The 14751-nt window shown below is 34.3% G+C and overlaps 1 protein-coding gene across 2 annotated transcripts in view; it reads left to right on the top strand.

The window, feature by feature from the left end:
• Positions 1 to 14440, top strand: part of BLTP3B (bridge-like lipid transfer protein family member 3B) — a 76370-nt gene extending 61930 nt beyond the window's left edge. For both annotated transcript variants that reach the window (XM_019732111.2, XM_019732112.2), the window contains 2 exons: positions 11651 to 11844; positions 14034 to 14440. In XM_019732111.2, coding sequence (XP_019587670.2) covers positions 11651 to 11844; positions 14034 to 14153 — 314 coding nt within the window. In that variant the 3' untranslated portion in view covers positions 14154 to 14440. The remainder of the gene's footprint in view (positions 1 to 11650; positions 11845 to 14033) is intronic.
• The last annotated feature ends 311 nt before the right edge of the window (positions 14441 to 14751 follow it).

Below are 14751 nucleotides of genomic sequence, written 5' to 3'. Positions count from 1 at the left end.
GAAGTGAGAGACGCTTTCATGGTCTTATATATCTCTTGGTCTTACTTGGGTCTTTAGATCTCTTTCTCAGCTTTACTTCCCACTGTTCTTTTATTTTTACTCAACCAACCTGGTGTACTTACTCCTTATGTTGGAATTTGTCTTGTATGTTCCCATCTCTGCATTCTTATTTGCTTGTCATTACTCATTAGAATTGTTCATTCCCTTCCAAGGTATCTCTAGCTTCTCCTTTTCAGTGAACCCTTCTCCATAACCTGATGTGACCCCTTATAATTTTTGGATACTTACTCTTCGTACATCAGTTACTTACAGTATATTGCTGTGCATTGAATTCTTCTTTAATGTTTGTATCTTCATTCTAACAAGATTTTTAAGGTCTCTGAGGCTTATATCTTACAAGATAGTGTGGAGTAATGGAAAGCACTTGAGTCAGTAGACTTGGGTGTTCTAGTCCTCACTTTATTAGTAGCCACTTGAGGGTGAAATATGAGGAACTGATGTATGCTTCTATTTCATCTATCAAAACCTCATGAAATGGCATAAAATGTTAAAAGAAAATAAAGTTATAACAGTGCTACAAATGAAAAATAAATATCATGAGTGGGTCAGAAATTCTAAATCAAGCAACCAGAGGCAAACCCAGAAAAATCTGTAGCTATCAACCCACAAAAGACAGGACTGTTGCTCGGGTAGCAGCAGTTTGTAGGGAACTCTTAACTGAAGAATATTCCCCTCTGGAGTTTGAGATCAACTAGAGCAAACGTAGAAGTCAGGCCAACAAGGATCAAAATGTCAGCTTCATTCTGATAAAAGCTCAGGTGGAGAAGATAGCTTAAGTGTGAGAAGATAGGTTTGTTCTATGGCTCTTTCTCCCAAATGCTTCAGATACCAAAACTGCAAGTCTGTCTTAGAAAAAGCAGAACCAGAACAGACTGCACCCTTTTTGCAGGCAATGCTTATACCAAAGTCAGAAAACACTGAAACACACACATATACTTCCTATTTCTAAACTCATTAATCAGATAAGTTATACCGTCTGCCTTGTGAAGAAGTGAGAAGGGGAACCACGAGAGCCCAGGAGAACTACTCTAGGGAAAAACTGAAATCCTCTTACATTGCTGGGATTGTAAAATGGTGTGGGTGTTTTGGAAACAGTTTGGCAGTAACTCAGAAAGTTAAATAATTATTTATGACCCAGCCATTTTACTCAAGAAGACCACCCAAAAGAAATAAAAACATAGGTCCATGTAAAAACTTGTGCACAAATGTTGACAGCAACAGTATTCATAGTCAAACAGTGGAGAATCGAAATATAATGCTATGAATGAACAAAGAAAATGAGGTATATCCAAACAACGGAATATTATTCAGCATGAAAAAAATGAAATAGTGATAGATGTTATAATATGGAAACTTTAACTACATTGTGCTAAATGAAAGAAGCCCATCATGAAAGATCACATGTTATATGATTCCATTTATATGAAATGTCCAGAATAGGCAACTCCATCGAGACAGAAAGTAAGTTAGTGGTTGCCTAGGAGTGGGGGGAGAGAGGAATTGGAAAGGAAGGAGAAGAGACTACTAGGTACAGTGGTTTTTGAGGGTGATGAAAACGTTCTGAGTATGCTAAAAACCATTGGATTGTACACTTCGAATGAATGGGGCGTATGAATTATCGTTCAATAATGCTGTTAAAAAATGAAAGTATAATTTTAGAACCATGAGAGATCTGGGGAACCAGGCTCAAGGCTTACCTTCAGTATTCACGTCCTCAAATCACAGTATAGTGTAATCTGGTATGATGGGAAAAATTGCTTCTCACCACTGGGCAAGTTGATTTTATAGTTTGTACCACGGTCATTATAGATTCGTAAAGTCAACTTTACCACAACTGCTGCAGCCAGTATTATTTCAGGTTTTATGCTAGAAACTTGAATTTGCAGCTGCTGTCACTGTTGCTGCCCTCCAAAAAGAGAAAGAGTTGTCTTCCTTCCCTTCTTTTATGATTGGTATCTGAGGGAAATCAAGGGTGAATGCAGTTTGATTGGCATTATCTCAGTCACATACATGGAAAAGAATATGGAAAATTGAGTAGTAGTTTCCAACATTTATTGAAGGGAACAAATTTTACTCCACAAAGAACTCATAAAAATATGAAATTCTTCACATATTGGCAGGGATTCTGATGGTGGATGGCCAAAATAAATGACAAAATGCCTACTTCAAAAATCAACACAGTAAGAGACAAGTAAATGAATAATACAGTTGATGCTAAGGAAAAGTAGAGACTTTTAAAGAAATGTAATTACTGGGGCAGGCCCGGTGGCTCAGGCAGTTGGAGCTCCGTGCTGTTAATTCCGAAGGCTGCCGGTTCGATTCCCACATGGGCCAGTGCGCTCTCAACCCAAAGTTGCCAGTTCAACTCCTCTGAATCCCGCAAGGGATGGTGGGCTGCGCCCCCTGCAATTAGCAACTGGCAGCTGGACCTGGAGCTCAGCTGTGCCCTCCACAACTAAGACTAAAAGGACAATAACTTAAAGCTGAACAGCACCCTCCACAACTAAGATTGAAAGGACAACAACTTGACTTGGAATAAAAGTCCTGAAAGTACATACTGTACCCCAATAAAGTCCTGTTCCTCTTCCCCAATAAAATCTAAAAAAAAAGAAATGTAATTACTGTCCTCAGACAGATGATAGGATTTTGAACTAATAAAACAAAAACAAGCTCTTGTGGAAATAACCAGTTAGAAATCTTTGAAAATTAAAAGCTTGATCTTTGAAGTGTAAAAAATAATAGCTCACCGAAAATCCATCAGCTGTAACTTTTCAAGAGATACCCAGAGTATAACCTTTCCCCACCATCTGTAACACTAGCCCTTTGAATTATTATAGTCAGCTTGAATTATGAGTCACTTCCTAAGTCCTGTGTTGTCTTCTGCCTTTGCTTTACTACACTCTGCTTTCAGCCCAGCAACCTGAATGCCATTTAAAAAATGTAATTCATGGTGTCACTTCTCAGCTAAAGACCCTCCACTGGCTTCCTTTCTCACTGTAGAAACATAGGTCCTTGCAGAGGCCTGTAAAGTTTCTCATGGTCTTGCTCTTTGCTGTTCTCTTAACTATCTCCTGTTATTCTGCCCCTTACATCATCCACTCCTGCCACTTTGGCCTTCTTGCTGTCCTTGAACATGGCAAGCATACTTCTGTCTCAGGGCCTTTTTACGTGCTTTTCCCTCTGCTTGGAATACTCTTCCCTCAGATATCCACATGCCTCTCACTTCATCACTTTCTGCAAGAGTCAGCTCAAATCTCCCCCTTAACAGAGAAATTTTCATCCATCATTCCTCATCCCCAGCAGCTCCCTTTCTCCCTACCCCTGATTTATTGTTCTCAATAGGTGCTTAACACCTTTTGATATGCTATATTCTTTTTTGTTTGTTAACTAGAATGTAAGTTAGATGAGAGCAGGTGTTCATTTGGTACGCTGCTATTCCAATCTCCTAAAACAGTGTCTGGTACTTAGTAGATGTTCAAAAAAATACTTGTTGAATGACTGGGTGAATAAAGACAGCTTAAAAACAGAGTGGATGCAGCTGAAGATTGAATAGTTGATCTAGAACAACAATGTCTACTAGAACTTCCAGCTATCATGGAAAAGGTCTGTAATCTATAATGAAGTGGCTGTTGAGCACTTGACGTGGATAAGTGCTGCTGAGGAACTGAATTTTTAATTTTCCTCGATTTGTAATCAATTTAAATAGCTACATGTTGCTAATGGTTACTGTTTGGATGGCACAGATATAGAAGACAGAACAAAGGGTATTCTACAAAAAAAAAAAACAGGAGGAAAAAATGTTTAAAACATTGAGACAAACTACTAACAATTGTCACCACAATAAACTTTAATTAAAAAACAACAACATTGAGACAACCATCAAGAAAAATACAATAGGGAAAGTGTGAAAGAAAAATAGAGAGGCAAAGAAGCTCCAAGGTCTGTAGCTCTAGGAAAACACAGTTCAGTGTGCGGGGGTATCTTGGGCCATAGGAACAGGGAAAGACGTCTAGGGGAAGTGAATCTTTAAAGATACTGAAGTGTATTGATGGGTGGGGAGAGCATCTGCGTAGTAGGAAAATATATCTTTTTTTGACTCATGGTGTTGAGATGGCCCTTCACAAAAAACAAAAACAAAAACATTGAGACATGAAGAATAGAGCTGGAAATGACAACATATTTCTAAAGGGGGTTCCAGAAAGAGAGAGAATAGAATAAAAGGAAAGAGGAAAAATAAATAATAAAACGTACCACATTTGAAGTAAGAAACAAGTATTCAAGTTGATGAGCCGACCAGGTCCATCTGGGGAAAAATAATTCTTCCCCAGAAATCTTGGTCAAATTTCTCAATACAAAGGTATAAAGAGAAAAGTCCTAAATTCTGGAGAGAAAAGGCAAAAGGATGAGAATCAGATTTGCATCAGACTTTCCATTGGCAACACTGGATACTAAAAGATAGTTAAGTAACATCTTCAAAGTTCTGTGGGAAAATAGTTTTGAACCTCAACTGTTATTTTTAAAGGCAAAAATAAAGAATTTATTTTTCCTTTTTTATTATTTTTATTTTTCAGTTATACTGATATTCAATATTATTTTATGAGTATGTTTCATTTTGTAAGAAAATGGCTGGACCATTTTGTATTCTCACTAGCAATGAATGAGACTTCCTGTTACTCCATATCCTTGCCAGAATTTGGTGTTGTCAATGTTTTTGATTTTGGCCATCCTAAATAGATGTGTAGAGGTATGTAGTTTTAATTTGTATTTCCCTGATAACATAATTTAGAGCATCTTTTCATATGCTTATTTGCTATCTATATATACTTTCTTTGGTGAGGTGCCTGTTAGAGTCTTTGACCCCAGAGAGATATTTCATATTGATAAAAGATACCCCCCTGCTCCAGGAAAACATACTCCAGTCATAAACCTTTACCCATCTAAAAAACATGACTGAAAAATACAAAGCAAACCTGTTTCAAATAAAGAAAAATGGAATCATATCATATTGAGATACTATAATCATATTGAAAAATTTAACATGCCTCTCTGAGTACATTAAAAATTAAGTACATAAGAAATTCAATAATTTATTTTTTTTGCTTTATATCTACTTATGTACACATTTTGGAGAAATACAGAATTAAACATCAATTTGATGAGTAAAAACTAATTTAAAAATCAAGGTGCTTTGAAATTTATTCCCCAGTATTTTCCCCTACATTTCTTATCTACATTTTACAGTTAGGTACATATTTCACCAGTTGTGAAGTGTTATTTTAATGTAGTGGCTAAAGGCCAAAGTAAATCACTTGTCTAGCAAGTGTATATATTGCATGAAGATCATTTCAGTATGGAAATTCTATTTGGATTTGTCTTTAAAGTTGTATGGGTTTAAAAAAATTATATCTAAATTACAAGAGTGTCCTGATGAAGGCAAGATAATATCTATTTTTATTTTTTCATTATGGCATGTCTCACATATATTTTGTGTACCTCATGTTTTACATTTTTGAAAACTAGAAACTGCTCCTAATTGAGTGTTTTACATTTTAAGAATATATTTTTTCTTATTTCATGTCTTTACAATGACACTTATTTGGATCTTTTCAGCAAAGCAGTTTAGATAATGATGAAATGTTAGAAGAAAAAGGCACATGCAAAGATTTTTTTAAAAATGGGCATCATAACTCAGTATTATTTGATCGTAATCAGCAGCTCTCATATGTAAATTGTAGATGTACGTTTCAAAATCTCATTGAGATAATTTCTATGACGTTGTTATTCAACATGTTAGCATTGTAAAAAATTCAAAGATTATTTTAAAGTAGTTTTCCATTGGCACTGGAAAGAATAACATATTTTAAGCATAAACAAATATGATTTGCTTTATATAGAACGTCTCATGTTTTATTTCAGTGTATTTCTAAAAGCAGTGTCATGAAGCAGTTTGTGTTATGTTGTTTTAGGATGTGGAAATTAATTGCATTAGGGTCTTCAGTGTGTAAAGTATATAAGGTAACATATAGCCTAATATACTACATGTACAGCTTGTATGATAATGTGTCATAAATATGACTCAAACTAACAGCATCAGACATGATAAACAAGTATTTAACAATTTATTTGCTTCTTAGAATTTAAAAGGGCTTTGAGGGGATGATTTGAATGGCCCAACTTTCTCAAAAAGCTTGTTAAGAAATTTCGAAGTATGCTGTTTTTTATTCTCCCTTGAAGCAAATTTATTTAGCAAGCAGGAGCCTTCAAAATAATCTCATCAGTGGCTATTTCAAAAATTAGTTGTAGGTGTTTGTTGCTATATAATGGCAGCTTACCTACTTTTCTTCACTCCTTCCTGCTTTTTCAGTTTAAGGGATACTTGCAGCTGTTTGGGATGTGATTAAATTCCATCATGAAAGAATAGGTGCTTTTATACCTTTTTTGCTGCTTATCAGTTCTTCACACTTCTTGGGAGCGTCTGAAAAACAATTAACCAGTTTTTCAGTAAAGACTTTAAAGAGAAACTTCAAATAATTTTTCAGAATATTAGAAAGGTACTACAATTTCTTGCTCCAGTGAAACATGGCTAATTAGCTAACTGTTAATAAGACTACCATTAAGAGAAAAGGACAGAAGATGTTTGATATGTGTATATATGGTGCATGTGTTTATACCATGCCATCTATCATTAATTACTTTTAGTAGCAGTGTACTGGGCTCGTCATTTTTTCTATCCAACACATCTAAGACCTGGCATACTCCCATCTGGAGCAGTGGCCATTATAGCATCAATTCTCAACCAAAAGGGCTGTGAGGGAGGGACTACCTCCCAATAGATTATATCAGAATGTTGTGGGGGTGGGGCACTGTATTTATATATAAAGGTCTGTGATAAGCAGCTCTGCCATTCCCACCTTAGAATCATTGTCATAATGCTTTCTAATTGGGAATATGGGAAGATTTGTTTGATTACTAAAGCTAAAGAAAGATAAAATCTAAATTCAGGAGAGTGTCTATATATGACCAGAAAAGAAAAATCAATAGGAATCTTCTACTTGACTAAGCAGAGAACTGTTAAAGTCCATGTTTAAAGTCAAATATTTATTGAGCACCTACTGTGGTACTACCAAGAATTTATATTTGAATAATGCTTCCCAGTTTATAACATTCTTTTACATTAAATATTAACTAATTCTTACCATACCCTTTGCAATAATTAAGACAAGTATTCTTATCGCCTCCATTTTGCAAATGAAGAAATTGAAGTTTATAGAAGTCAAGTGATTTGTTCAAGATGAAAGAGCTAGAAAGTAGCAGAGCCTGCACTAGGAAAAAAGTATATGTTGCTGGAAGACATCTATGAGGGCCATGGATTTGTTCATCAAAATTTGTCCTAAAAACTTGTAAGAAACCATTTTCAAGTAAATGAAATGTCTTTCTATAGTAATAGCCTCCAATCACCTCTGTTATTTATGGGTTCTTTTCCCATTCCTTTCCAGTTCCTCCCATCTTTTTCCATTCTTGACCCTCCTTGCCTCTTCCTCCCCATTCTTTCCCTTTTTACCTCTTCATTTTCCCTTACTACATTCTTCTGCCTACTTCTTCCTTATCTTTCCTTCTTTATCTCCCCTTAGTTGTACATCCCTCTTCCTCTCTTCCCATCCTCCCTCCTCTTTCTACATCAATCTTTATCTCCTTCTCTACTTCATTCCTTCTTTCCCTCTCCAGATTTCTTTCTTTTCTCTCTCCTTCCCTTTTCTCTTCCTACATCCCAGTGATTGATATTAATACAAAATGGGTTTCAAAGTTGTTTCGTCGGTGGCTTTTTCATTATTTTTAGGATCCCATGAGTAGTAAGATGTAAGCTAAATGGAATGAGTCCTAGGTCCTCTATTATCCTTACTACAACCAGGTAGCTCAGCTGTTATTTTTAGTTCATATTGGCATTTTAAGTCAAATCTCATTTAAAAGAAGAATTTTGCTGCTTTAAAAGTTTGAAAACCAAACCATGTTATAAATCACTAATCAAGTAGTATTTTAGGGGTGTTATTAGTCTTTTGAGGTTATCCCTTTGTGGGAATCTTTTTAAGGGGGAAAATTCTGTTCAACAGATATTACTTTTGTTTATGCAATCTAATTTGGTTTGGTGTGCTGCCATTCTTACATTCCATGTGATTTTGGTGGGCCCGACAATCATGATCCTATCACAAAAGTTGGGATAGGACCCAATTGGGCCAATCAAAAGATTTTAGTCCTTGGGACATGGTGAGTGATAAATGAATTGACTGTGACCCAAACATTGAGACTTTTTTTGTGTATTCAGAGGACACTGAGAGAGAAAGGCTTTAAAACTTACTTGTTTGAGTCACCAGTCGCTACCTTTGCCATCATATGACTGAACCAACACAGAGAAAAAGAAAAGTAGACCTAAAAGTTAGAGTCAGTTTCCCTAAATGACACTCGAGGATGTTATATGAATCCTAGTATCCACCCACACCTGAAGTACCATCATTTGGATTCCCCCATTACAGAAACAAATATATTTCCATTTTTAAAAGCAAGTTTGAGTTGGTCTTCTGTTTACTTGCAAATTAAAGTGCTCTGTGATTCAGAAAGTTAAAAAAAAAAAAATGTTGACATATAAAGATATTCCCTGCTTTGTTTTTTATAACTTTTTTAATAAAAACATTTTTGAGATATAATTCCAATACCATACCATTCATACAAAATATATAATTCAGTGGTATTTAGTATTCTCACAAATGGTGAACCACCATCACATTTTGTTATAGAACACTTTCATTACACTCAAAAATACCCATGCCTACTGGTAGTCTTTCCCTAATTCCTCCCCTAGCCCTGGACAACCACAAATTTAACATCTGTCTATTGATTTGCCTATTTTAGGCATTTCATATAGATGGAATCACAGAATATACGGTCTTTTGTGACTAGTTTCTTTCACTTGGCATATTTTCAAGGTTCACTCATAATGTTGCATGTATCAGTACTTCATCACTTTGTCTGGCCAATAATATTTAATTCTCTGTACACACTGCATTTTGTTTATGCATAACTTGATGGACATTTGGTTTTTTCTACTTTTTGACTATTATGAACTACACATCTATTAAACATTCATGTATAAGTTTTCATTTCTATTGGGTTTATAGCTAAGAATGTAGGTAACTCTATGTTTTAACCATTTGAGGAATTGCCACTGTTTTCCAAAGTGGTTGCCCTAGTAGGCGTGTTTCCCGCTACAGTGTATTAAGGGGTCCAACTTCTCTGCATCTTTGTCAACACTTGGTATTATCTGACTTTTTGATTATAGGCATTGCAGTGTGTATGAAGTGATATATCATTATGGTTTTGATCTTTGCTTCCCTAATGGGTAATGATATGAAGCATTTTTTTTTTCATATCTTTATTGGCCATTTATACATCTTTGGAAAAATGTCCACAACCTTTGCCTGTGTTTTAAATGGATTATTTGTCTTCTGTTACTGAGTTTTAGGAGTTCTTCATATATTGTAGAAATAAGTCCTGTATCAAATGTGTCATTTGGAAATATTTTCTCCCATCCTATGGGCCTTTTTTTTTTTTTTTTTAACTTGTGTAATAGTATCTTTTGAAGCACACAAGTTTTTTTGTTTTAATTGAGTCCAATTTATCTGGGGTTTTGTTGTTTTTGTGTCTTTTGTGCTTTTGGTGTTATAGATAAAAATCACATCTGCAGTTATGAAGATTTACTCCTATGTGTTCTATCAAACGTTCTATAGATGTAGCTCTTAAATGTAGCTGTTTGATCCATTTGAGTTAATTTTTGTATTTGGTGTGTGATAAGGACTATAGACATATGGGTTTATTTCTGGACTTTCAGTTCTATTCCATTTATCTGTATATCTATCCTGGTGCCAGCACCATACTGTCTTGATTACCAACTTGTTTTGGAGTAAGTTTTCAAATTGGGAAGTTTGAGTCCTTCAACTTTGTTTTTATTTTAAGATTGTTTTGACTCTTCTGGTTCCCTTGCAATTCCATATGAATTTAGAATCAGCTCGTTAATTTCTATAAAGAAGCCAACTCAGATTCTGATAGGAATTGTGCTAAAGCTGTAGATCAATTTGGGGAGTATTGCCATTTTAATATTAAGTGTTTTCATCCATTAACATGTGATTTCTCCCCATTTATTTAGATCTTTAATTTCTTTCAACAATGCTTTATAGTTTTTAGAGCTTAAGTTTTACACTTCTTTTGTTAAATTTATTCCTAAGTATTTTATTTTTTGATGACATTTTAAATGGAATTGTTTTCTTAATATTTGGATGTTCATTATAAATGTTTAGAATAACAATTGATGTTTGTATATTTATCTTGTATCCTGCAACCTTGCTAAACTCATTCATTAGTTTTAAGAGTTTTTCAGTGGATTCTTAATTTATTTTTCTATATGCAAGATTATATCATCTGTGAATAGAGATAGTTTTACTTCCTTTCTAGTGTGATGCCTTTCATTTCTTTTTCTTGCCTAATTGCCTTGGCTAAAACCTCTAGGACAGTGCTAAATAAAAGTGATGAGAGCAAACATCCTTGTCTTATTTCTGAACTTAGGAGAAAAACATCCAGTTTTTATACCTTTAAGTACGATAGTAGTGGTAGGTTTGTTGTAGATTGCCTTTATCAGATTGAGGAAGTTCTCTTTAATTCCTAGTTTGCTAAGTGTTTTTATCATGAGAAAGTGTTGGATTTTGTCAATTGTTTTTTTCTGCATCTATTGAGATAATCATATGGCTTTTGTTTGATTCTATTTTATTGATGTGATGTATTACGTTAATTGATTTTTGGATATTGAATCAACCTTGTAATCCTGGGATAAATCCCACTTGGCCATGGTACATAATTATTTTTATGTATTGCTGGGTTCAGTTTGCTAATGTTTTGGGGAGGATTTTTGTGTTCATATTTATGAATATATTGATTTTAGTTTTATCTGATTTTGGAATCAGGGTAATACTGGCTTCATAGAATGAACTGAGAATGCTCCACCTCTTATTTTTCTGGAAGAGTTTGTTAAGATTTGTATTAATTCTTCTTTAAATGTTTGGTAGAATTCACCACTGAAGCCATCTAGGTTTGGGCTTTTCTTTGTGAGTATTTTTTTATTTCTGATCGAATCTCTTTATTTGCTATACGTCTATTCACATTGTCTATTTCTTCTTTAGGCTATTTTGGCAGTTTACCTCTCCCTAGGATTTTTTATGTTTCACCTAAATTATTTAATTTATTGGAATACAGTTGTTCATAGTATTCCTTTATAATAATTTTTATTTCTCTAAGATTGATAGTAATGTCCCCTGTTTCATTTCTGATTCTAGTAATTTTTTTTTTCTGTCTAAAGTTTTGCCAATTTTGTTCATCTTTTCAATGAATGAGCTTTTGGTTTTATTGACTTTATTGTTTTTTTCTATTTCATAATGATGTCCTCATAGTAATAGAGATATATTAATTTTTAAATTAGTTTTTCATAATAGAAATTGAGATTTATCATGTATTTGAAAATGTTATTGGAGCATTTTATTTGTTTGATCAGATTCCCAGATGTTTAACACTGGAAATGATATGAAAGAAAATGTCAAAAGTGAGTCAACGCTGCTTACCGGTGGAAAGTATGATCTGAAGAAACAACACAGTATCACTCAAGCCACTCAGACAAGTCCGGAGGTTCCTGGGTCTTCTCAGTCAGTTAACTTTCCTGAGTGCTCCTTTGACTTTACTAGGGAACAGGTAATGGGAAAGCGAACTCACTCTCATTCAGTTTCAGCAATTAAAATAAATATTAGATTCTAAATCATTACAACGTTATTTACTTATTTAAGTAATGTTTATTGGGTGCTTGTTATAGGCCTCTGCCCTGTGTTAGATGCTATGGATATAGTGTAGGGACATTCCCAGCCTTCACAGAGCTTGTAGTCTAATGGGGGAGATAGAGGAGTCAGTGTGGAAGAGTGATGGTTTCTGGAATCTAGGAAGGCTTCCAGGAGGATGTGTTCCTTTTGAGGTCTTATTTTTAAGTTGCAAAAGTATTATATTTCAGAACATTGGAAAAATATTTTAAAACAACTTTAATGCTTTCTAACCTCCTGCAGTGCTATTAGTATTTTTTTATTTTCTTCTCAGGCTGTTTTCCATAATTTTTCTAAACAGTTTTTATTCTTGTGTATATACTATATATTTTTTTACTTGACATTGTTTAACAAATAGTTTTCCATATTGCTACTATGCTTCCTATTTTTAATGCTAGAGTGATATGGAGGTGGATATACTGTTATTTCTAAACCTTCCTCTTAATATTTGTTAACATTTGAGTTGTTATTTTTTGCTGTTATGAATAAATGAAATGTCCAGCAGAAGTTTAATTCTCTGTGATAAAACCACAGAATGAGTTCATTTATTTGTTCAACAGGATTTCTTAGTTGTCAACTCTGAGCTAGGATACAGAATTGAACAGTATGCCATCCTTATCTTCTGAGAAACTCAAAGTCTAGCAGGAAATACAGGAGTGTGCACTGGTTTACGTTTTGTTATTACAAAGAATATTCCTATGAACATTCTTACACAAGGACATGTGTCCTTGTGTACAGGTGCAAGAGTTTAAGGAACATATTTTTAAATTAAATTTCTTGAGGTGACTACGGTTAGTAAAGTTACATAGGTTTCAAGTGTACATTTCTATAATACACCATCTATATATCACATTGTGGGCTCACCACACAGTCAGTTCTTCCATCACCATATATTTGACCCCCTTTTCCTTCTGCTACCACCCCTCTCCCCCCTGACCCTCTGGTAACCACTAAACTGTTGTCTGTGTCTATGCACATCACATGATACTGTGTCACGTGCTATACTAGAGATTGGGGGAGTACAGGGAAATACCCAGCTTGGTCTCTAAGGCAGGAATTCTTAAGCTGGTACTAAAAGAAGTCTGAGAACTCTTTGAAATTAAGTGCACATATTTTAATGTATCTTTAAATGTATTTTTCCATGGAGAAAATCCTTAATTTTATCCTCTCATCATAGTTAGGGATTAGGGAATAGTTCTAAGAGGATGAAATACTTGAATGAGTCTTAAGGAGGGGAGGGTAGACATGTTGGCCATCTAGATGAATATGTCTAATGACATATTCCGAATGTGGATCTGAAGCTCAAGAGAGTGGGTTCTGCTGGATCAGGCTGTATATGGTAGTTGGGGCCACAGGAGAAGATGAGGTCATCTAAGAGAATAACTCAGGTGATGGCATAAAAGGCAAAAAAGGAGTGAGACTTAGGAGGAAGAGGTGAAGTCAATAGTGTCAAAAGTATCAGAGAGGTCCAGGGAAGTTAAAACTAAACTAAATCACTATTAGATTTCAAAATTAGTAGTTAATTAGTGTTTTGAATTGCTTTTTAAAGTACTTGAAATGTGTTTCCAAATAGCTTCTCAAAGCAATTTTCAAAACAAAAATGCATAGACACAGACAACAGTTTAGTGGTTACCAGAGGGTCGGGGGGAGGAGGTGGTAGCAGAGGGAAAAGGGGGTAAATATATGGTGATGGAAGAACTGACGGGGTGGGAACACACGCTGCAGTATATAGATGATGTATTATAGAAATGTACACTCGAAACCTATGTAATTTTACTAACCATAGTCACCTCAAGAAATTTAATTAAAAAAAATGTTTCTTAAACTCTTGCACCTGTACACAAGGACACATGTGTAAGAATGTATATAGGAATATTGTTTGTAATAACAAAACGTAAAAACAAAGCAATGGAAAACTAAAAAAAAAAGCAATTTTCAGCTTAAGTGCACACTTACCAGCACTGGGTATTTTTACTGTTTCATGTGTCACACACCTTTAGCTACTATATAAGTTGTCTATATATTCTGAAAATGATTAAATTCTCTTATTTTCCAAATTTATCATTTCAGCTCATGGAAGAGAATGAATCTCTTAAAAAGGAATTGGCTAAAGCTAAAATGGCTCTTGCAGAGGCTCACTTGGAAAAAGATGCTCTTCTTCATCAGATAAAGAAGATGACAGTTGAATAGCAGGAGTGTCAGTCAAAAACTCAAATTATAGCTCTGGAGTAGGGATGTTATAATGTGATGTTACCAATTAGTTCAAGACTTTCCTTTTCATGAAAAGACAATAAAATGACAGTGGTAACTATTCTAAAACCAGTTTAGAAAGTATTAGGTACAGACATTACAATCTTTTGGTTGTTTTGTGTTTCAGATTTAACCCTCTTTTAAATTGGTGTGATACAGGGAACTCAACACATACTGTAAAATAATTACAGGTAATAAAAAGATATAATTTCTGAATTTTGATATCACACTATAGGTATTTTTTAAAAAGAAAAATGAAAACCTATTGTGTTCCACAGATTGCTGAATTTATTTATCACTATCTGTTAATAATTAATATTTACAAAGATTCAAATGCTGTTAGGGCTAATGTAAAATAAAAGGATTACATTTTAAATGTTATTAAAATAATGTACTTAACCATAATTATTTAATTACTGTAAAAAAAGTCCAATCATATTAATAAATTATATAATTACTTGGTTTGAAAATTCTGGAAAATCATCACCCTACTGAACTTAGAAAGTAACTTCAAAAGATGGAAAAGAAATCATTTTAA

This window comes from Rhinolophus sinicus, linkage group LG02, assembly GCF_036562045.2.
Source record: "Rhinolophus sinicus isolate RSC01 linkage group LG02, ASM3656204v1, whole genome shotgun sequence".
NCBI lineage: Eukaryota > Metazoa > Chordata > Mammalia > Chiroptera > Rhinolophidae > Rhinolophus > Rhinolophus sinicus.
This window is presented reverse-complemented; position numbering and strand designations above follow the sequence as displayed.